The 22,674-nt window shown below is 50.1% G+C and overlaps 9 protein-coding genes across 9 annotated transcripts; 5 read left to right on the top strand and 4 right to left on the bottom strand.

Moving 5' to 3' along the window:
• Positions 1-575: 575 nt before the first annotated feature.
• CI109_107172 (uncharacterized protein) lies at positions 576-2,958 on the top strand (the record flags this gene model as incomplete). Its single annotated transcript, XM_032003629.1, has 9 exons — positions 576-681; positions 981-1,011; positions 1,233-1,395; positions 1,466-1,677; positions 1,731-1,782; positions 1,847-2,400; positions 2,460-2,569; positions 2,621-2,745; positions 2,803-2,958. The coding sequence occupies 9 exons, from the start codon at positions 576-578 to the stop codon at positions 2,956-2,958; spliced, it is 1,509 nt and encodes a 502-aa protein (XP_031862042.1).
• A 360-nt stretch (positions 2,959-3,318) lies between these two features.
• On the bottom strand, positions 3,319-4,901 carry CI109_107173 (uncharacterized protein; the record flags this gene model as incomplete). The annotated part of the gene is made up of 2 exons (XM_032003630.1): positions 3,319-4,681; positions 4,852-4,901. The coding sequence occupies 2 exons, from the start codon at positions 4,899-4,901 to the stop codon at positions 3,319-3,321; spliced, it is 1,413 nt and encodes a 470-aa protein (XP_031862043.1).
• An 874-nt stretch (positions 4,902-5,775) lies between these two features.
• CI109_107174 (uncharacterized protein) lies at positions 5,776-8,679 on the top strand (the record flags this gene model as incomplete). Its single annotated transcript, XM_032003631.1, has 9 exons — positions 5,776-6,194; positions 6,259-6,547; positions 6,618-7,085; positions 7,148-7,287; positions 7,342-7,386; positions 7,441-7,616; positions 7,679-7,903; positions 7,962-8,152; positions 8,224-8,679. 9 exons carry the CDS (start codon positions 5,776-5,778, stop codon positions 8,677-8,679), a joined length of 2,409 nt encoding a protein of 802 aa, XP_031862044.1.
• A 262-nt stretch (positions 8,680-8,941) lies between these two features.
• CI109_107175 (uncharacterized protein) lies at positions 8,942-10,956 on the bottom strand (the record flags this gene model as incomplete). Its single annotated transcript, XM_032003632.1, has 6 exons — positions 8,942-9,107; positions 9,234-9,369; positions 9,456-9,738; positions 9,858-9,975; positions 10,117-10,280; positions 10,396-10,956. 6 exons carry the CDS (start codon positions 10,954-10,956, stop codon positions 8,942-8,944), a joined length of 1,428 nt encoding a protein of 475 aa, XP_031862045.1.
• A 609-nt stretch (positions 10,957-11,565) lies between these two features.
• CI109_107176 (uncharacterized protein) lies at positions 11,566-12,757 on the top strand (the record flags this gene model as incomplete). The annotated part of the gene is made up of 2 exons (XM_032003633.2): positions 11,566-11,679; positions 11,747-12,757. 2 exons carry the CDS (start codon positions 11,566-11,568, stop codon positions 12,755-12,757), a joined length of 1,125 nt encoding a protein of 374 aa, XP_031862046.2.
• Positions 12,758-13,002: 245 nt separating this feature from the next.
• On the bottom strand, positions 13,003-13,778 carry CI109_107177 (uncharacterized protein; the record flags this gene model as incomplete). Its single annotated transcript, XM_032003634.1, has 2 exons — positions 13,003-13,311; positions 13,500-13,778. 2 exons carry the CDS (start codon positions 13,776-13,778, stop codon positions 13,003-13,005), a joined length of 588 nt encoding a protein of 195 aa, XP_031862047.1.
• Positions 13,779-14,313: 535 nt separating this feature from the next.
• Positions 14,314-16,244, top strand: CI109_107178 (uncharacterized protein; the record flags this gene model as incomplete). Its single annotated transcript, XM_032003635.1, has 8 exons — positions 14,314-14,669; positions 14,751-14,838; positions 14,990-15,091; positions 15,196-15,236; positions 15,300-15,448; positions 15,519-15,796; positions 15,849-15,929; positions 15,993-16,244. The coding sequence occupies 8 exons, from the start codon at positions 14,314-14,316 to the stop codon at positions 16,242-16,244; spliced, it is 1,347 nt and encodes a 448-aa protein (XP_031862048.1).
• A 169-nt stretch (positions 16,245-16,413) lies between these two features.
• CI109_107179 (uncharacterized protein) lies at positions 16,414-19,725 on the top strand (the record flags this gene model as incomplete). Its single annotated transcript, XM_032003636.2, has 10 exons — positions 16,414-16,438; positions 16,653-16,946; positions 17,056-17,156; positions 17,241-17,333; positions 17,417-17,530; positions 17,607-17,701; positions 17,775-18,011; positions 18,072-18,262; positions 18,323-18,453; positions 18,505-19,725. The coding sequence occupies 10 exons, from the start codon at positions 16,414-16,416 to the stop codon at positions 19,723-19,725; spliced, it is 2,502 nt and encodes an 833-aa protein (XP_031862049.2).
• Positions 19,726-20,222: 497 nt separating this feature from the next.
• On the bottom strand, positions 20,223-22,245 carry CI109_107180 (peptidyl-prolyl cis-trans isomerase-like 4; the record flags this gene model as incomplete). Its single annotated transcript, XM_065967975.1, has 5 exons — positions 20,223-20,301; positions 20,386-20,756; positions 20,927-21,321; positions 21,561-21,944; positions 22,113-22,245. The coding sequence occupies 5 exons, from the start codon at positions 22,243-22,245 to the stop codon at positions 20,223-20,225; spliced, it is 1,362 nt and encodes a 453-aa protein (XP_065824047.1).
• Positions 22,246-22,674: the final 429 nt, after the last annotated feature.

The raw sequence follows: 22,674 nt of genomic DNA on the forward strand, positions 1-22,674 counted from the left end.
GACTGCTCTTCGGGTTTATTTCGACAGCCGGCTAATCACCAACCGGCCAAATCAACGTTATGACGTGGATATTATATGACTGATTCCAGCGGTTTTTGGGGGCAAGTGAATGATAGATATATATCCGTTAGGTACTGTAATTACCGTGCCTAACATTCCCAATCGAGCGATGGAGCGTGCGGCTAATTTACAACACTTACTGTATTGCTATGCTAGTAGAGGTTCGGAGAAAGAGGGAGGGTGTACAGAGAGAGTTGACAGTTGACTTGCTACTACGATGACGCGCAGGGATCTTCAGATGTACAGTCCTTATATCTAACCTCCTAGCCATCTATACATCATCTATACATCTTGCTTCCTCCATCCTTTGTTACCAACCCTCACCACAACGTACAATCCACCGCACACACTACAGTATCAACTCATACCGATACAACACAGCCCGTCGGTCTCCATCAACTTGACCACGCGCGCAGTCGGCAAATCAAAACCCCACATTTCACTGCCCACCCAACGTTACTTCTCTGTCCGAACTCGCTCACCGTGAACCCCGAGTGCCCGAACATCCATACACCATGCACTCTTCCAGCCCCACCTCATCATTGGCGAAAGCTCATCCGGATCATCCAAAACTCGCCGATCTATCAACCGTCAACGAGAATTCCAAAGATGATTCCGACCGTGAGTATTGTAACACCTAGGCTTGTACAACCTTGTTTGCCTTACCTTCCTCCACCTTTCCCGTTTGTACCTAAAAAGGGGTGGTTTGTCACGCCTTACCAATCTAAAGCCCAATTGATAAAAACACAATCATCCCATCCAATCTTTCCTTGTTACTTCACCTCTATCTATCTATCTACCTTTGCACCTTTTCGGGCTATTATCCGAAGATCTTCCTTCCCTCTCCTGCCCTTTCGCTCCCCTCAAACACATGCCTTCCTGGAGCAGAAGAGTATCTGACGGTCTGATCAAATCAATAGCCAACAGCGCATCAATGGGACAAGGTGGAATGTGAGTCTCTCGCATAATCAAGAGATCGACGCGATCAACGTCATTGTTGACTGCGCTGACTTGTGTGTCCTTGTTGTTACCCTCGCCTCTCATCTCCCTTCACCTTCCGTACACCTCTTTTCTTTCGTCACTCTATCATCACAATCATCAATATTATTGCCAACGTGTTGCCATCAATACCATCTTCCCTTGCCTCTCGATATGTATCACTGCCGATACAGCGCCGCCAGCCCTCCTCCGCAAACGACCACTCCCCTGTCCATTTCTGACACCGAGTCAGCGTTGTCCTCCCCCGAGATTCCTCGACGTCCAGGAGGTTTGTCTGATGGTCCAAACGCGAGGAGTAAGACGGTAACCGTCGCTGATGGAGACGATACCTTTGGTGTGAGTCACTTCCTCCTCGTCACTTCAATAACTGCTTTCATGTCTCTGATGTTTTGCTCTTTGCGAACAGGTCCTCAACCGACACCCCGCTGCCCCACCACCTGACCTCTCACAGTCCAAGAAAGAACCTTCCGCAACACCTGTCGACAATGGTAGAATGATCTTCCGAGTCGGTGTTAGCGAGGACAGAAATAAGCGATGCAGAAGAACGATGGAAGATGCGCATAGTTTTGTTTACGACTTTGCGGCGGTCAAGGGACAAGGTTATTTCGCAGTATTCGAGTGAGTACTGGTTTTCTCGCACTTCGCCACTGAAGGCTGATAAACTGCCGTAGTGGACATGCCGGTAAACATGCCGCAGAGTGGTGTGGACAGAACTTCCACGAGGTACGTCTTCGAGCTCATCGCGATCCTCCCTCACATTCAATTTTACGCTGACTTGTCTCCACAGTACCTCCTCGACGCCATCCTCACCCACCCCGACCAGCCCATGCCCGACCTCATGAACAAGACCTTCCACGTTGTAGACTCTCGACTCTCAAAGCTCGCTCAAGCCGGCAAAACTTCTTCTGGTTGCACAGCTGTCACCGCTTTCCTGCGTATCGAGGAGAACGACGACGAAACTCGAAAGGGGTTCGTTAACCCAAGCCTCAATGCCCGAGGCTTGCTGGAAGGTAAAGGCGAAGAAGAGCTTGAAGCTCAAACTAGTCTCCAACAATCCACTCGCCGAAGTTCCATGGGAGCTGGTACGAGCGGACAGATGGGTGGTGCATCAGCCACGGGAGGGAGTGGTTCTATGTCTAGAAAAATGTCTGGAAGGAGGATAAGAGATTTCGTAAAGAGTCTGACTGGCGGTGGGAAGAATGACGACGAGGCTTTGGAAGATGAGAGCTTTGTCTCTGCCCCGGACGGAACGAGAGTCGAGGCTATCGAGCCCAGGAGTGAGAAGGGCATCAAGAGAGTGCTCTACACAGCGAATGTTGGCGACGCTCGAGCAGTACTCTGGTGAGCTTGTCTTGTGTTTTGGAATTAGCTGGCAGCTGACGTCATGGTTCGGGAAACAGTCGAGGAGGTAAAGCTGTGCGTTTGACATACGACCACAAGGGTAGTGATGCACAAGAAGCGAAGCGAATCACAGATGCCGGTGGTTTTGTCATGAACAACCGAGTGAACGGTGAGTCGTTGCTACGCTTGGCAGGACAACAACTGATCCAATCCCTCTTAGGTGTCCTCGCTGTCACTCGATCACTCGGTGATGCGTCCATGAAAGAGTTTGTCGTTGGTTCACCATATACCACCGAAACCGCTCTGGACGATCAAGACGAGTTCCTCATCGTGGCGTGTGATGGTGTAAGTGTTGACTTGTCGCCGCTAATGGCGTAAAATACTGATATGCTCTGTGTGTAGCTCTGGGATGTCACCGAAGATCAAGATGCTGTCGATCTCATCAGAGCCATTGGTGACCCACAAGACGCCTCAAGACGATTGCTCGACCACGCTATAACCAACTATTCGACCGATAACCTGAGTGTTATGGTTGTGAGATTCTACCATAACCAGTAGATGACAAGATGAGCTCGCGAAAGATGGATGACGAATGAAGTGCAGTGGGCGCGGCGAGAACAGGAAACGGGGAAAGACACAGGAATGTGGGCAGCGATGTGGTGAGAGGTTCAGACGAAAGACTGCGTACATGTCTGTATGACCGATTCAGATCAGAGAGATTCAAGAGATAGCATCGTGGTAAATGGTCATGACATACATATGTGCACTGCTGCTCTCGAGATGTTCCCAAGGCAGAGGCTCACCAGCTCAGGGCCGTTTCTTGAGTCAACTCGTTTTCATACAATGATACTGACGTATCGTTATGCTAATGGATGCTACATTGGAATGGAAAGGGATTGTTAGGTTGGTGCTAGGGTATCAAGCTCTCACAGACTCCTTACTTCCTTGAGAGGAAATACTAGCTGCTCTCAATTTCTGACCAAGTCTGACCAACCTTTCGGGCCTCTTCTCTCCCAAACTCTGACTGAAGCCGCTAGACCCACTTGATGCAGTACGAGCATGAGAGGTCTCCCCTTTGCCATACAGGGCATTGCCAGTCGCAGACTGTGCTCCTACCTCACTCGCTCTTCGTCTTTTATCGTTCCCACTGAGCGAAGCTTCCCCTTCCCAATCTTTACCGAGGGGTGCGATCTCTGGTAATGCCATAGGTTGAGGGAGCGCGGCCGATTCTCGCTTCACGAAAACAGGAGGGAGGGGACCTGGTGGTCTGACAGGGAGGGAAGAAGGTGGTTTAGGAAGTGGTAAAGAAGCTTCGACAATCCCACCGGTGTTCGTGATCGTGGGAGTTGTGTTGGTGTTGGACGAGAGGGTAGGACTCGATAGACGGAAGGGTGGAGCGAAGGGGTTCATACCTTCCATGGAAGAAGCGGAGATTGATGATCTGGTTGAGTAAGTGGACGAGATACTAGATGATCGAGAAAGCCGGATCGCATTATATTCTTTTCCCAAAGATGAGATAGGGATCGGAACATCATTACCGTGACTCTTGGTGGTCGAGGTCTGGCCGTTCGTGGGCTGGTTCTGGATGGCGATTGGCCTGGAAGGAAGAGCGAGCGAGGTCGTACTGCTATTCACGGATGATGGGAAAGATTGGAAGACCGACGAAACGGACGGACGACGCGACTCTCCTTCCCCTGTGAGATGAGGGTTGTGGAACGAAGTGGTATTGGGTACTGGTCCAACCCCGTCGAGCTTGAGCGAGTTCTGTCCACTAGGGACATCTTCACCCTTATCATCAACGGGGACAGTGGTGCTCTTCAACTTCTCCATGATCGGGGCGAAGGGGTTGGTGAAATCAACGAGGACCTGCCGTTTTTCTATCGCAAGAGCAGGAGCAGGAGGGGAAGCGAATTGGAACAATACCTCGCTAGACGATGTTGAGTCAGATGATGATGTGATACTATCTCGTCGCCAGGTGGGCTTATCGGCAGGATGGAGCTTCCCATCTCTCATCTCCACTTTCGATTCAATCTGAGACGAAGTGATGGATAAAGAAGTAGAATGCGGGATCGGAATGATCTTTGAGATCGGTTCATTATCCAACATCTCGGCAAGATCTTCGCTGACTCCCCAGTGTGATTCGTCCAGTGTATTACGGCGTAAGATGGGTGAGAAAGAAGATAGTCGACGGTGATTGGGGATAGGCGGGGTGGGGGGAAGAAGGGAGAGTAAAGTGGCGCGGGTGTAAGATAGAGAAGGGGGTGGAGCGGCGGGGAGGGAGCTACAAGGGAGTTGGGAAGATGTTAGCATGCATGTACCCACAGAGTACGTTCAGAACACGACCTCAACTTGAAATGAAGGTTGGCAGGAGGATTCGAAACCACATGGGAAAGGGTGAAGGAGGTGTGATCGACTCAATAAGGCCTCGATGTGATGCGAATCGCCACTCACTCGTCTGAAGGGGAAGATTCCCTGCTGATCGGTGTCGATTGCGCTGGCATGTCAAATGCGATTCTGAAGTGTGTGGATGTGTATTAGTACGGTAAAGTAGAGAAAACGACGTTGTGTGATTGACAAAAAGATCAAACGCAGAGTAGTGTGCAGTATGAAAGCGATACGATGGAGATGAAAGAGAGTCACACTGTCTCTCTATGCTATATATGACGGCTACTTTGTCATTGTACCATGAGGTGATCAGACGCAACATCCCATACAATCCCTTCATGCATTCCGGCCTAGACCATAGACGAAACACTTTCCTTTGGAGGCCAGGACCAGTGTCAAGTCATTAACGTGGCTCCTTTCATGGGTTGTCCCGAGCGAAGGGTCTGTTTCAGGGAGGCTGATGTCAAAGGAAATCTCTAGGTGGGTCAGAGTGTGAAAGGATGTAGCACACCAAAGTCTAAAGTACTTAGCTCCAGAATACATCATGGGGTCGTCAGTGTAGATAGTGACTGCAGTAGTGAGCGGCCTCGCCTGCACGAACTGGAGCTCATTGCGAATATGGTATGGGTGTAAGCGCCTCACAGGTCAGCAATGATCGCGAGCAGGGTATCCGTACAAGAGTGAAGACACCTATGTGTTTACCACAGTGTATGTGTATTGTGTTGTGTTCGTGCTTCCTCAGAGCCATGCATTAGTTTCATGTGTCATTTTCATAGCCATAATGAGGAGATGCCACATATCGTCTACTGCCACGGATCACCCATCGCTGATGCAGATTACGCAAAATGGGATCCATTTCAGGCACAATCACCAAGCCAACGATACGTCATACCACTGCAGTATTCTCAAGTGCAACGCATTCCACAGCACCTTCACCATCAACTATTCAATCTCCTTACATAGCTTGGGTTTGATCATTCAGCATAAACCATGGCCACGCCTGCGACACCACAACGTATCACACGTGCAATGTCGCACCGTTCGTCTCCTGCTCCACCGAGTCTCGGTGCAGCTACTCCTACTTCAGCGTCTGCCACAGCTCCCGGACCACCTGTCTCCAATCGCAACACGTCGCTGTCCCACTCCCAGTCTCACCAGCAGTTCCCTTCAAACCCTTACCAAGTAGATTTCGTGATTCCATTCTCTATTGCTCTGACAAAAGGTCAGGATAGACAACAAGCTCAGAGAGAGATCAAAGAGGGTTATGAAGAGCTGCTGAGAGCGCTCGAGGGAGAGGGTGGGTTGAAGGTTGGAAGCAAAGGTGGAAGAGGGGGCAAGGGTCAAGAGGAAGTTTGGGTGTTCGTAGGTGCGAGCGAGCAGAAGATTGAAGAGCTCGTTGCAAAAGAAAAGTAAGCGAAAACTTGATCACATGCCTCCAAATCATGTGGTCAGTCGCTTACACAACACCTACAGTGAACTAGACCAGTCGCACAATCTCCCACCCCACTCGCAAGAGTATCCAACTTCCCCAGCGACTCGAATCAGACTCATATACAACCTGCTCACATCTCCTGCGCTCCAAAATGGACTGGGTATCACGCCCGGAAAGGGCAAATGGACGAGAGTGAAGAGCATCATGGCCTTGCATGATGAAGAAGCCGACAAGAAATGGGTGGAAAAATGGACGGTTGGAGGTGATTGGCGAGTTGGACTACTCAAGGGATTGGAAGAGAGTGGCGCTGGTACAGGACTCGGTCATCATGTAAGTGCAAACCTCCTGTCATAGTCGCGGTCGAGTAAGTCAACGCTCATGCCAACTCTGATTTACATAGCAACCTCCCCCTGTCCACCTCTACTTTGACTTCCTGTCAACATACACATTATCTCTCCTCCCTCTTTCAATCATCTCCACCCTATTCTACTTCTTCACCCCTTCCGACTCTTATCCACCTTTATACGCCTTCCTCCTCTCCATCTACGCGACGACATTCGTCGCCATCTGGCGGATCAAAGAGCGAAAGCTCGCAGTCCGATGGGGTACTCGTGGTTGCGAGAGTGTCGCAGTCGGTCGACTTCGTCCTGAATACGTCGCGAACATGGGCTGGGACAAAGAGGGTAACGATACGAGCGCTGTTGACGCGGTTCAGGCTGGCAACGATTTGAAGAGAGATGCGAAAGTCGCGATCTCTGTCCCGATCATTGCAGCGTGCGGTGTTGGGTTGGGTGTGGTCCTCATGGGCATCTTTGTTTTGGAAGCATTTGTCGGTCAGGTCTATGACGGCATAGGCAAAGAGATTGTGGTGAGTTCATTAGACAATGCCTGTTGTGCGAAGAGCATTCACTAACGGTGGAACGAAAACAGCCACTCATCCCTACCGCATTGTTTTCAATTGTGGTTCCGCAGATCGTGGCATTGTATCACAGGCTGTCCAAGTCAATGGTTGCGTGGGAAGATCACCCAACACCGGTTGGCGCCGAGAAGAGCTTGACAGCCAAGACTTTGTGAGTGATACTATATGAACGTTCAAGCTACAGCTGCTGATTCCTTGACCGCAGCGCTATGAACGGTATCGTCGCCTATCTTGGTCTCTTCCTCTCAGCGTGAGCTGAATGGCATTTCTCATAGTCAAGTCAAAGCTGATACCCTGTATTCAGATATATCTACGTGCCGTTTGGGAGCTTCATCATGGCGCATGTTCAACAGAAGATGACCAACCAGGATACTGTACGAGTAGCTTCTACGCCCGAGAAGGCGGGTCTAGGACCTAGGACCAGCGGTCATGAGCAAAAAGGCATCAAGGCTGGACGACTCAAGGGCCAGCTTTTTGCTTGTGAGTGTTTTGTTGTGACTTCATGGCAGAAATCAATCTAACTGACAAACATTGGTAATTAGACACCGTCACGAATCAAGTCGTCAATTCCTTCCTCGAGCTTGGTCTGCCATACATCATGCGATTCGTGAACGACTGGAGAGCTGGCAAGACTACAATCAAAGAGACTATCAAAAGACGAGGTAGTGACGAGAACGAGAAAGCGCCTACCACCGAGGACGAAGTCGAGAAGCGATTCTTGGACAAGGTAGAAAGAGAGTTGGCATTACCTGAGTACTCAACCTTTAGTACATACTTCTCCTTTTACCGCTCAAGGATTGGGGCTGATAAGCAAGCTTCGTGTAGCCGACTACGCCGAGATGGTCACTCAATTCGGCTACGTTACAATCTGGAGTATCGTTTGGCCCATTGCTCCTGTCTTTGCGCTCATCAACAACTACGTGGAGATGCGGAGCGACGCATTGAAGCTGTGCAAGCATGTTAGACGACCTGTCGGTGATCGAGTAGAGACGATCGGCACTTGGCTCGATACTTTGGTAAGTCCACGCAGGCGGAACAGGTCAAGTCAATTATACAGAGTACTGACGTATTTCGTGCGGGTCGATAGAGTATCATCTCATGGGTCGGAGCTGTGACCAACTCCACCCTCATCTACCTCTTCCGACCCTCTACGACACTTCATCATCAGACTCCTAACCCTCACGTCGTTTCTACCACGGGATCACCAGCACTATCTCACATCGTCTCAGATTACTATTCCTCCCCTACACTTCAGACTCTTCTCCCAACTTTGATCCCGTTAGGTTTAGTAGCTCTCGCTGCAAGTCACGGTTTCATCATCTTAAGGTGGATTGTCGAAGGTCTGGCAGAACGAATCCTCTGGCGAGGTAGTGCTGAACAGGTCGAAATTGAGAAGATGAAGGATAGCCAAGATGGTAGACGTAACCAGAAGAGCAAGTTGGAGAAGAAGGGAAGGGAGGAATATGGTCAGTTGAGAGGTGGGTTCTGGAATGGTGGAGAGGAGGGTGCTAGAGAGATTGGAAGGGCTATTAAGGCGGAGTAAGTATGAGTGGAATAAGAAGCAGCGAGCGAGCGAGCGAGCGAGAAGGAATGATCAGGAATGAAGCAACGTTATACATACACGACAAAAGATGCAACTATGACAGCATCGTGTGAATTCACAGCACAAGAATACCGTTAATGTGTTCCAGAACATAGCAGTGTTTCTACACGTGAGAAAGACGATCACCACGTATATGCAATGACATCCCTTCTATAACTACAAATGAACTGCATATTACATGAAACGTCACCCCTACTGACGTCTACCACATACCAGGACTACCTGTCCGTCTCGGCGTCACGGTACCACTAACGCTTTGCGGTCTCGCCTTTGTGGACGCACGACGGAATACCCCGCCTGAAGAAGCGTGAGTTTGCGCAGATTTCACTTTCGCAGCATTTGAGATGAGTTCGGATATCATGCCGTTGCTATAACCCAAGTAGGTAGTCATTAGTGGCTGCCTTTGAGAGCTAGAGGAACGGAGGTGGACGAAGGGATGGATACGGATGGGACGGGACAGTCTGGAGGTGGTGAAATTGCAATTCGCCACTTACTATGTTGTTGAGTCTTGCACTTGGGCATCCTTCAACTGTAATGACCAGGCGAGCGGAGCTGACGCTTGGGCAGTGATCGTCACTAGCTCGTCTTGTATTTTCTTCAGCGCATGTATCGACAGTATTGATAATTGGTCTGAATGGGATCATCAAAAAATATCAGCTATCATGCCCCTACAGCAGTTCCTTGACACGAAGAGCAGTGAAGCATTTTCGACTCACCCTCTTGTAACCCGCACAACTCTTCAGCCCTCGACACGTCCATCTCTGGTTTTTCCCCTAATCCATACTTGCCCGTCCCAGCTGGACCATTGGGTCTAAATCCACCCGCACTGTTCGGTACGCTCATTGGAGACGTGTCTCTCCCTTTACCCTTTTGTTGGGTGGTATATCGGCCGTTGGCGTTTGGGTCTGCATTTGCAGATTGGGGTCGAGGAGGTGGGAGCATCGATCGGGAGGTTGTTATACGTAGTGGGGGAAGTGCGGAGAGACGATGAGAGTCAACCTGTAAGCGCAAAGGGTGATTAGCACGGCTTGGTCAGTGGTCCGAGGGGATGAAAACGAAATATCGTGAAGTATTACATGTGGAAGAGTCAATTCATGTGGGAATCGCTCTGCACTCACCTCGTCCAGGTTGACAGGGACACCCATGGAGATCAGATGATCTCGTCTGACTTTGGACCGTGTCCAATCAAGTGGTTTGAGCATCGGTGCTGTCGTCAACTGCGCATAGGCATCACGGCTGGGGAAGGGGAGCAAGTAGGTGAAGATTAGCACAGTTACCGTCATCCGCAGTATAAGGTGGTAGAAGTGGTGGTTGTTATCGAATCATCGTCTCCTTGTCGGATGGAAAGAGACGATTCAACAAGGAGAGATAACTCACCTTGATTCTCCTACGAGCACTTGCGATAAACCCCCTACTAACCGAGTTGGCTCATCTGTCAATTGCTCAGATGATTCCGCGGACGACAAAATAGGTGTGAGGAGAGAGGACAGTTGCTCGAGCATTTCCGAGCGAGGTGGTAGAGGTCGCAAACTCAAAGCGTGCTGTAGTAAAGACATCAACATCAGCTTCAAGCTATTTCACGATATTCGTCGAGTACCGACCCTCTTCCACAGGTACGAAGGGTACAACTCGTGTTCGAGGGAAGAGACTACTCACCCATCGTTGTTGAGCTGGTTCATGCTGCACTACCTCCTCTTCCACCACTCCAGCTCCTTGCGGTTCTTCAAAATCTCCTTCTTCAAAATCCCCAAAATCCCCAAATCCATCATCTCCTGCTCCTCCTGCTGCTGCAACACCATCATCGCTCTGACCAGCAGTTGAAGGTCCACCATCAGCGCCGGAGATGGGAGCGGAGGCGGGATCATCGAAATCGTCAAAGTCGTCAAATCCATCTTCTTCCGTCTCAGCGACCGCTGCTTCGTCATCCAGCGGTATTTGGCCAGACTCCTCAACAACTCCTGATTCAGCTTTGACCGCTATATCTTCTTCGTCCTCCTCGATAGGCTGTTGGACTGCCTCTCCGACCGGGGCAGGCTCATCTATTGTGATAGGTGAAGAGATTACCTCGAGCTCGAGTGATGATCTCCCAACGACGTCGGAAGGAGAAGAAGTGACATGACGAACTCTTGATGGAGATGGAGAACCGACATTCGGAGAGCCAGGATTGGATGATAATTTCGGTGTGGAAGGGGCATCAGCCCAAGGATCCGAGTACATCGCCAAGCTATGTCGTCACGGTAAGTGAGGTGAATGTATCTTGGACGATAAAGTGGTGTTTCAAAATGCAAGTCAAATGGACATTGTTAGTACGAGTACGGCGACAAGCGTCGCGTGAACATAGCGCGAGTTACGAACACCTTGAATGTGGCACTGATCGACAGGGTGAGATTACCCCACTTGCTCCCACGTTCCACAAATGTGCTGCTACTTGCATGGCTCATGCTTCCTTCGCATTATATATGCAGGACTTGGAGACTATCATGATTGACAGCGGGAGGGAATCCGGCATACATGTACTTCAGAGGGCCCCTAGGAATGTTGCGAGCGGAAGACTACGATCACCTGTTTTCCTTTTCCCCTTTCTCCACCGTCTTGCTGTCATCTGCCTCAAGGCCGACACACCATCCATAATCACAAAGCATTCTCGTACTCACTCGATTTATATATGCGCTACCATCGTCGCTCCTCACTCCTGCATACACTCCCCTTTTGATGTGCAATCCTGGGAAAGCTGATTGTACGTTTGAACCGGTCCGCGGGATCAAATGACGTAACATTGCCTTCGATGGTTGACCGGTTGACTGGATCGCGATGGGATAGACGCGTATGATCTTGTTCCGAACATTAACACAAATCGCCTTTCCCCCTTTTCTCTTTTCTTTCTCTTCTTTCATCTATTCTCTCGTTTACTCATCAGACTGCATCACGTTCATCGACAATGTAAGTGCCCATTGGACCCCTCCCAGCTCTCCTAGTCCCGATGAGCTGACAACCTACTCCATCTTAGCTCTCAACCAGAACAGAACACCTCCCGAGCTCAAGTCACTTCGAAATGTCTTCAGACCCAAACACCACCGCAGCCGACGGATCCGTCCTTCCTCCTCTTCCTGCTGATCACCTCTCCCACCCCGAACAATGGGCGACAGGTGCCGACCCGGCCACTTCCAAACAAAAAGGGTTTATCAAAGTGCTCGAAGGTCAACATCCCGAGTCTGTCCCCGAGGAAGGCCTGAACGTTGAGGGAATGGGCAAGAGCGAGGCCAGTGAGGTGATTGAGAAGTTGAAGTCGGGTCAGAAACTCGATGGTCAAGAAGATGAGATACTCAATAAGCCTACCGATGCCGAGTCGGCTCCAGCTCAGAAAGACGAGGACCAGGAAGGAGGAAAGAAGGTTGGCGAGAAACGCAAGGTCGAAAATGTCGAGGATCTTATCGATACCACTATCACCACTAAAGACAAGAAGACCGCTTCTGACGCTAAGACCTCCAACGCCACCTCCACTACTACCGCCAACAGCAAAACGAAGAAGAGTGCCGGTGATGACGATAGCGCCGCTCAACCCGAGGAAGAGGAAGATAACGACGACGCTAAGGATCTCAAGAAGACCAAGCAGACTACACTAGATGATACGTTCGGGGACAGCAGTAGCGGCGAGAAGAAGAGCACAGCTACCTCCAGCACCAGCACCAAGAAAGACGATACCACCTCCGCCGGGACCGATCGAGCGAGCAAGAAACCCCGTCTTGACGAGAGTAGCGAAACCACCACTTCTACCACCGCACAGACATCCTCTTCCTCCGCACCTGCCGCTAACAACGGTGCTGACGATACCATCCCTGGCGACTCGGAGCATCTCGATCATCCTGAGAACTGGACGACAGGCGACGAGCCTGCTACCGACAAGCAGAAGGGTTATTTGAAGGTGTTGGAGAAGCAGAAGGGTGTCGAGTTGTCGGCGGATAGCGGGCTTGGCAAGTCCGAAGCGAGCGAGAAGATCGAAGAGTTGAAGGGATTGTAGTAGCGTGGTATTGTGGAAAGAAGTCAAGACCAAAAAAGGACACCATCGAGTCGTAGTCGAGAGGAGTATTCTGTATACTGTAGTATAGTAAAATCATAACATGCCTTCGTCGTACCATGCCTCTCCTCATGTATATATAGTCATACAATGTCCATCGCTTCATCTGTCGACACGCAGTAAGCTTCAAAAACCCAGTAGATTGCAAGACAACGAGAACACATACCCGCTAACACGAATCCACCTCGTTATTGCACCTTCTTCACTTCACCATATTTGACCCTCTCAACAGCTAACCAAGCCTCTTTCCCACCTTCATAACTCCAACCCAACGGACCTAAATCGCATTCCGCGCAGATCAACCATTTTACCTGAGTCTTGCCTTTCAAACCACTAGTTTCTTGTCCTGGTGCGTGAGGCGGTAGTTTTGTAGAGGTGTCGGGTTTGGAGAAACCGATATTGTCGAATGCGAATGGGGAAGAGGTTATGTGCCAGAAGGGTGTACGAGATGAGATGGTAGGTGCAGGCGGGAATGGTGAGGACGGGTCGATTGGGAGCTGTGCGGTAGAGTGTGAGTCAGCTTGCCCGGATCACCTGGTAGCGAACTTTCAATAACCAGATCGGACAAACACAGGAGGAGCACGAAGATGTCCTAGTAAGGCTGATGAATGGGCTGGGAAATGACTGTACGAGGACAACTCTAACCACCAAGAAGGGCTGCATAAAGAGGAGCTTGGACACTCACGACCGGACCATCAACAGTCATCCATTCTCCTACACCCTCTGACATGATCCAACTGCCACATCCTTCTCTCGGACAATATATCCTTCTATTGTTAACTCTCCCTTGATTCTCTTTCTCATCTACCGCTTCTATCGTCGCACCGGGTCTAGAGGTCGTCAGGTCTTCTACAGGGTCTGAGAAAGCAGAGTATGGCGAAGTGGAGGGTGAGTCGCGCCGGAGTGGTGCTTGAGCTTGAGCTGTTAGAGCAGCAAAGATATCGGCTTGGGATGGTTGAGCCATTCTGTGCGAACGGGGACCGGGATTGCTCGATAATGAAAGCGAAGAAATGAAGGTGTGAAAGGGGGATCTGATGTATGGCTACAGATGAGAACTACGATGGGATGCTTTGTAGCTGGAGGTCAACTGCTGGAGCAGATATTAACGATAAGACGGGGAGAGAGGAAGTACGAAGACAGGCATGTAATTGATCGATGAACCGTAATTTCTACCACGTGGATCGCAAGGTTGTTGCTTATTGATTGATTGGATTGATTTGCCACCGCCACCCACCTGTGAGGGAAGTGCGATTCAGATGAATGAGGACAGTGGAGGTAACAACGAGTGTAAGTGAGGATCTATCTTACTTTACATGTACATTGGCCTTTACATCACTTGTAAATCCTTTCTGTTTCTGGGCTTCCCCTGCGACTCGACCTATCCTGCGACTACGAACCATACTACAACGCCCACACGCACTACGTTACCCAGTCTTATCCGACACCGACTTCCTATCGAGAACTACGTCTAACTCTCAATCTCGTATACGTTTATCACGATGTCAGGTCCACTTGGTCCTTTACGAGGTATGACATTTGATCCTATCAAAAACCGTTATTTCCCAACACCGAAAGGACCGCCTCCACCTCCGAGTCGGTCCTCATTATCGCCATCACCTCCTCTAAGACGTATCGGCGACGAACGAAATGGACAGAGCTCCAGTTTCAACTCAGCGAATGCGGGGGGAGGATGGATGTCATCCCGTCCGGGATGTTTTGAGGGACGAATGAAACGAAGGTTGGATGAGGAAGAGGGTGGTGAAGGAAGTACCGGACTTAGAGGTGGGAGAATGGGAGGGAGAGTGAGGAGAGGGATGGGGATGGGCAGACAACGGAGGGCAGACGCGGGAGTACCGTGAGTGTGTTTCGACAGTAATGTCGTTATGATCGCCGAGGGAAAGGAGGAATGTGCTGATAAGTGTTTGTGCGTGCGAAGGGATGAACAACGGATATTGAGCTCTTTGGAATTGGAAGCTGAACATCACTCGTGTGGATGTCATGGGGAGATTATCACTTCGCATCGAGTGAGTCCTCTTTCCAGACTGAACTTCCCAGTCATCGCAAGAGGCTGTCTACGTCGAGGGTGCAGCAAATCGGCACGCCTCTATGGATCTATGAGTCCCGTAATACGAGCGCACTTGTCAACAGGGCTGACAAGCTGCTTAACTACCCTAGTCATTCGGTGAAGAAGCATACTTTGCAACTACGGACCATGGAAAGCTGGTCATACATAATTCGGAAGGAAGTACATCTGTCTTTTCGGTTTGCGCACAAAATGTGGGTTGCGGTCGACCTAGTTCGGTTCGGTTCACCCTATGACATGTGGTGTCGTCCCTTGGCGTCGCTTTCTCTTGGTCGGTATCCGTGCTGACTTTGCACAGCTGGTCGGAATACATATCGACATACCTCGGATGGTCACGATGTAAGCTCGAACCACTGACGGCACACACAGTTCGTACTAACTAACCTCGCTCTTCGCATCCAGGGCTATTGCTGGCGGTCCTGATCCACATCTACATCTCTTCAAACGAGATCCAGAGATGTTGAACCACGTCTTTATGACACATTCCGAGCTGGGACTGAAAACAGGCGATATATACGGCATGAGCTCTTTCGACGATATCTGCACATTAGGTCGGTTCTACTTGTTCTCTACCAAATATGATGGCCTCTGGTTACTGACAAGCGCACGCCGCCACTGCAGGCAGCGCCAAATCTCTCACCACGATAAACTACACTGACCGCCTCACATCCATACATCGGCGGTTGTTCTCCGACGCACTGGCGGTACATCAGACATCACGAGATCTTGTGTTTGTAGGGCAACGTTCTGGCAATGTGGCCTTGGAAGACTTGAGGATCAGCTCGAGAATACAAAATGTCGTTGCCTCGACACAGAGAGGAAAGGCAGTGGTTGGGGTGAAGAGATTAAGCGATGCGGCTGTACCTTGGGGTCTGGCAGTGAGCGGGATGGGAGACGAGGTGATTGCATAGGTTGCGAGGCTGAGGGGCACTTTACTGATCTGGAACATAGATGCTCTTGTTCGATGTAAGATTCGGTGATCGCCCCTTGAGGACATTGCAAGGACATGTCAACTCGTTCCATACTGTTGTGGTATGTCGATCAAACCTATTCCCACCATCATGTGCTGTATCGCTGATGTACCGGATCTTGCAGAGCATGGCTACGTCACAAGACGACAGATTCCTCTTTGCCTCAGGCTCAGATCGTCGAATTCGATGCTGGTCAACCGTCACTGGCGAAACTATCTCACCTCCCTCAGCACCTGCAGATGGGAATGATCTCGATAACCCTCTGGTGAGGACTTTCAACCAAAAGATCTCTGCGATGTCGGTGAGAGACGATTTGGGTCTTGATGTGGTTGTTCGAGGCGAGTTGATGCGGTTCGGGAGAAGGGAGTATGTTTGAGTTTGATCTTATATATCATGTGCTTCCTTGTAAGGACCGTCACGATGAGCCTGTTGTTATAGATGTGTACTGTATCCTGTATAGACCTGTAGAAGCGATGCAAGCATGAAATGTTGCAATGCCGTTATCGCTCTATTCCTCACGCGCCTGACTTTCTGATAACGAATTGATGCCGTTTACTGCGAGTGGCCAGGGTGAGTGACCCTGATACTCAGAGAGGTGTGTACGCACTTGCCGCCGTTCATCCAACCTATCTACGCATTGACCTCTTCAGTGAATTCAACATCGCTTTCCTCTCACACATACAATTCTCCACACACAACGCCTCAACCTTTCCTCCAGCACTTCATCACTCCCACCACGCCCTTCATTCATGTTTCCCTAAAAAGTCTTCGGGTCCCGTCGCAGACCCTCCATCCTCTCTTTCTTCTCACATATCTCTTCCAAGCCAACATAGACATCATCATCTCCTCCTCTCACACCATCCTTCTTATAACTCTCAAAACGAGATAGCGACATATACTAAAATCATGCCGACCACTTCCAGCTCCACGGCTCGTCATACTAGAGAATTCCCTAACCCTGTCGCCATCTTCGATGATCGGTTCATATTCACTGTTCTGGATACGAAACAGGTCTTGGCACATGGAAAGATCCCATATGGTCATCCAAATACAGGCAGAGGATGTCTTCTCTTCTCGCGTGAGTCGACTAGCCCTTTCCTGCTCTCTGACCCATCCCTGCCCCGCGCCCCTTTATTTGTGATACGCGGGCGGAGCATGACTGATTGATTGATGATGGTGCGTCGTAGTGGACGAGGAGATGAGATACACAAGTTTTGCGATGGATCACGGACCACTCAACCTCGCATTCACTTATCAAGCATGTTTACGTATCCACGAAAGACTCGAGGTGAGTTAGCGTTCTCCTTCTTTCTCACCAGCTCCATCGCGGTGGGGTCAGAGAATAATAGCTAACTCTGCGTTTTGATTTTAGAAAACCGAGGCGAAGAAGAAACCCCTTTGCCTGTACACTTCCTCGGATCCAAAGATGAAATCCAACATGACCCTCGCTGTCGCTCTTTGGTCTGTGAGTATGACTCCGATGCTCATGATCTGATTCGGTTTACAAACGGAATATCTGATGTTATTTTCGTGCTGCGCACGTCGCAGCTGATCGTGGCGAAGCATACTCCATGGCAAGCTTTTCGACCGATAGCTCAGTTCCAGGTCATGCCGTTCAGGGATGCAGGAAATGGACCGATGGATTATGGGCTGTCTATCCAGGTGAGTCGAGAAGTTGAATCAAAATCGTGGTTTATAGCGTCAAGTACATCGATCACAGCTGATGAAACTCTGCTAGGACATTCTGTATGGAGTACACAAGGCGATGTCATATGGACTGTTGGACTTGTCAACCTTTGACGTCAATGTGTATCAGTACTTTGAGGCAGTCGAGTGAGTTGTCATTCTCAAAATTACTCCTCGTTGACACGCCGGGGGCTCTTACTAACTCACTTTGCACACCCAGCAACGGTGATCTGAATATCCTCGGCTCCTTCATTCCCTTTGCATCACCTATCGAAAACACATGGATGAAAGCTGCCAGAAAAGGCCACAAATCAGCGACCAGTCCCAGAGGTACCATCACTACACATACGGCAAGCTCTATAGAGAAAGCAAGGGATGTCTCCCATGCTCTCACGTGCGTACTCAAGGTGTTTGAGAACGAGAAGGTCGGCTTGGTTGTAAGGTTGAACGATGAGCTGTCAGTGAACGAGATATCTCAGTCGTCGCAAGAGAATGGAACTGATTGATCTGCGTTTAGATATGACCGTCGCCATTTCCTTGATATGGGAATCGACCACGTTGAGATGTACTTTGATGACGGGTCGAACCCGTCGGACGAGATTGTGCGGGAGTTCATCAGACTGGCTGAAGAGACCATCGAGGGCAAAGGGCAGAAAGTAGCGGTGCACTGCAAGGCTGGACTCGGAAGAACTGGTGTCTTGATTGGAGGTGAGTTGCTGTTCCAATACGGAGTCTTCGGAAATGAAAGCTAATCATCGTCATCCACAGCATACCTCATCTACAAATACCAATTCACAGCTCAAGAAGCTATCGGGTATATGCGAATCGTACGCCCTGGAATGGTGGTGGGACCACAACAACAGTACATGGTCATGAAGCAGATGGTGTGGGCAGGATGGGTGAGCTGCGAGCTAAAGTGGTGTGGAATAGGACACTAACAATGAAAATAGGCCGCTCGAGATCAAGCATTGAAGGAACTTGGCAAGCCAGCTTCCCAGGAGCAGCTCAATCCCCTTGCGACTCCACCCACGGAGACGAACGCTGTTCTGCCGTCGAGTCACCATAGCAAACATGTCTCGTCCTCAAGTCTGGTCATCAAAGATACCTTCTTTCAACTTCAGTCCGAAGCCATATCGGCAACCCGCAGTCGACGATCCTCTCTACAGAAAGCTGGGGATGCAATTGGGCAGCCTCGAAAGACTCCAGCGCGGCCTCGCCACCATGCACACCACGATGAGCACCAGGATGTGCCAAGCTTGGAAGTCCCTGCATTCGACATGACAGTCGAGCCCGCCAGTCCAATCGAAATATCAGGGATGGACGCTGTGGCACAAGGTGGACAAAGTCTCCACTCGTCAACAACAGACGAGACTAGCTCTGCTCCCGTGACTACTGAGTCATCGTCACAAGGCTCAATGAGAGGCATCAAGCGCGCAGCCCGTCGATCACCTCTACTTGTCACCCCAGAACGCACTACTAGATCGTCACTGCCTCGCGTGTCTCTGAGTGTTCCTGCGCCATCGCTCTCGAGATCCTCCTCAATCGCCAGTATGAGCTCGACCAGTTCTGCGGACCATGATCCTCGACCTTCGAAGCGGCGATCGGCTACCAGCTCTCCGTTGGCAAAGAATGGTCTTAGCTCACCTCCACCGAGTCGAGCCGAGTCTCCTGTATCACAGCCGAACAGCGATAACATTGAAGTCGAAGAAATAGATGAAGTTGACCAGCTCGCTGCTCCGACGCGTCTGAGGATCGCCACAAGACTCCGCCGTCGTATAGTCAGTCCTACCCCGACCCCTGAACAGACAGATGTCCTTCCCAGTACCCCATCCCGTATATCGGTCACGCCGACTCCCCAAGAAGCTCCTCTCAATGCGACCAAGGTTCTGTCGCCCCCCAAACGAAGCTTCCTCCCTGTCAGGCGTACAATCGCTTCTGCGCAATTTATGGATCCCAAAACGATATCCTTCCCAAAGCAGGAAATCGATCGACATGCAAAGACGCCGATCGCTCGCCCTCCCTCTGCCCTGTTGAAAGCTTCAACACCTAGACGAGCCGCTACGGCTTCGAGTACGCCAAAGAAGGGGATCTCGACTCCGCCAAGGATCACTGGGATGTGGGGCCAGTTGGCGAAATTGGGTAGCTCATCACCGGCCACTGGCTGCTCCTGAGTGGCGAACCCAATCTGGCTAGCAATCACTCTCCCTTCGCTCCCATTCCCAAAATCACTTGCTACCCTTCCGTATATTCAAATACCATTTGACGAACCGAACGACCTTAACGCTCTTGTTCATGATCCATGATTTTAATTATGACCTTACGTCTTCAATGTAAATACCCCATTCCATACATATCTTTCTCGTCGCATATCGCGCTCACCTCAAGTCGTTCTTTACGACTCGTCTCAGTTCTGGTCACCTGGGTTTGTTTTGTCCATTATCACATCATCATTTTCCTCTGATTGGTCCTTTCGTTGTACATATACATTTCGCCTCATTGAGATTTGTACATAGATATATGACATGTGGATGTGAGATATCACATTGGTGCTGAACTGGTTGACGTATCGGCACTTACGGCGTCGCTGTAGTGTGATCCACTCGTCAACTTGTTGTGGTAGAGGTGTTCATTATGCCTTCATTTGACTATGGCTAACGTGCAATTGTATCTAATGTCTTCTTCTCTCCCTATCTCTGTCCCCGTCTTTATCACGGTACCTATCTCTTTCCCTATCTCTATCCCTTTCCCTATCACGGTGCGAATCTCTTTCTCGCCTATCATTTCTATCCCTATCCCGCCTATCACCTTTATCCCTATCCTTCCGATCATACCGATCCCTCTCCCTCTCTCTTTCCGGACTCCTCTCTCGTCGTTTATGTGATGGTGGTGATCTACTCCTACTTCTTCGTCTAGGACGTGAGCTTGACGGAGCATCAAATACCATTCCATAGCCTTCTGTTCCTCCTGCCCCTCTAGGCGTGGATGCGACATACGCATCTCCACGTCCAGCACCACCACCACTACCACCGCCTCTTCCACCAAAACCGCCTCCACGCCCTCCTCCGCCACCTCGACCTCCGCCGCCTCGTCCACCTCGACCTGAGGTGGAGACGAATTGACCATTCATCTTGGCTACGGATTGGGAGAAATCGACCCATATTCTTCGGTCGTCGACTAGAACATTCTGCATTTTGAAGTATGCCTAAGGTTATGGAGGGGGATGGATCAGCTTGGTCCAATGCGATTGACTTTCAAACCGGGCAAGGTGTATAGATCCCGTAATACCACACCCTCCCTTTTCTCCCCTTTAATCTCTTGGACCTCCATCCCGCACCTTCCCCAACCCAACCGAGAACTCATATTCGCACTCACCTGTTCTGCTGATTCTCTCTCATCAAATTCGATGAAAGCATATTGCAAACTATCCCCCGTCTTTTTATCTCTAACAACTTCACAACTCAAAATCTTTCCAAACCTCGAAAAGATCAATTCGAGATCTTCATCCATCGTCACCGGATTCAATTTACACACGAACAATATATTCTCTGGCGGTCGAACATTTGCGAATGGTAAATCACCGATCATCTCGAGTGTTAGTGCTGATGATTCTTGGGCCGTTTTGCGTCGTAGCGATTCTGCTTGTTCTTCCGGTAGAGAGACGTAGGGGTTTTCGGTATCTGATATTCGGACAGAGGCAATTTGGTCAGGTGGTCGGATGGGTGAGGGAGGAGGAGTGATTAGGTTTGGTGGGTCGGGAAAGGGGTCCTCTGTGAGATGAAAATCGACCGAAGGGAGGTGTCAGCGTTGTCACCCTCATATTCACGATGGGCAGAAGAAAGTAGCAGGATGGGGGAAGTTCAAGCGAGAAGAAGAGCACAACAACAACAACATCAATGGGGTAAGAGCAGAAGAAGGGAGACTGAAGACAACGCTGAGGCGAGGATATCAACCCCGCTTGCCACTGAGGCTGCACACTACACGCTCAAGTAACACACGCATGACTCACCTAATATCTCGATATGCCTTATCCTTATATCCTGCAACGGTCTCCCTTCTTTATCCAAAAACGCCTCGTTTATCTTATCCAACGTCTCCAAACCCTCTATCACATGTCCAAACACCGCATGTTTCCCATCCAGATACTCTATCCCGTCCGCTAGCGTGATGAAGAATTGCGATCCGCAACCTGGTGGTTGAGTAGGGGAGACGGCCATTGAGACAGTTCCTTTCTCGACGTGTTTGAGAGAGTTGAGAATTTCTGGAGGGAAATATCGTGGTGGAGCTGGTTTGGAGGTTGATTGGGCGATGGAATGGAGATATGATTCGAGGGATTCACCACCTGTACCGGTCGCTGTGGGATCACCTGTCTGGGCGATGAAATCCTTCGACACTGCGGGGAGGAAAGAATAGGTGGTGTCAGCTCTGTTCTAGTCAGACGGTAGACCAGCTGACTCCGACTCGTTGCGTGCAAGCAGAGCAGCGGAGAGAAAACAATCACAAGGAGACCATGGTGATGATCTTTGCTTTCCCAGATCGACGAGAAGGGAAGCAGACTCACCATTGAAGAAGGCGTTCAAAGCAAAATACTTGATCTTGCACAATTTCAGAAAGTTCTCGCAAGTCCTTGGACACTTGTCGACCTCGAGATCAATGACCAGCTCCCCGAGCGAGGTCTCGAGCATTACCGACATGGCGAAGGGGCGTCAGAAGCTAATCACGCTGTCTAGTGATCGTGTAGTAACTGAGTATGGTACGAACACAATCTCGTGAGATAGGTTGATGTTTGAGGATTTCAGAATACTCGCTCGCCGCTGGTCGAGGTGCGATAAGAGAGAAGAGGCCCCGCATCCACCAACTGGTTAGGAGTCTTTAATATTGCCACGTCAGCCTGCTTCTATCACGGCTTTGCCATCAATTCCAGCTGACGTAATATCGCGGTTCATTCCTGGTATCGCCTTTGTGTTTCCCTATCCGTTGTGTTGTATCATATAAAGTTTCATACTGCTCAGGGTCCACACCGCACTGAACCTCCACTTTCTCACTGTTCTCATCTGTACACCTTTTATCATTCCAGCCTCCTCTCATGACTACACGGTCTCAAGACAATTCTCACCTCTCAT

The sequence above is a fragment of the Kwoniella shandongensis genome, chromosome 14 (genome assembly GCF_008629635.2).
Source record: "Kwoniella shandongensis chromosome 14, complete sequence".
NCBI lineage: Eukaryota > Fungi > Basidiomycota > Tremellomycetes > Tremellales > Cryptococcaceae > Kwoniella > Kwoniella shandongensis.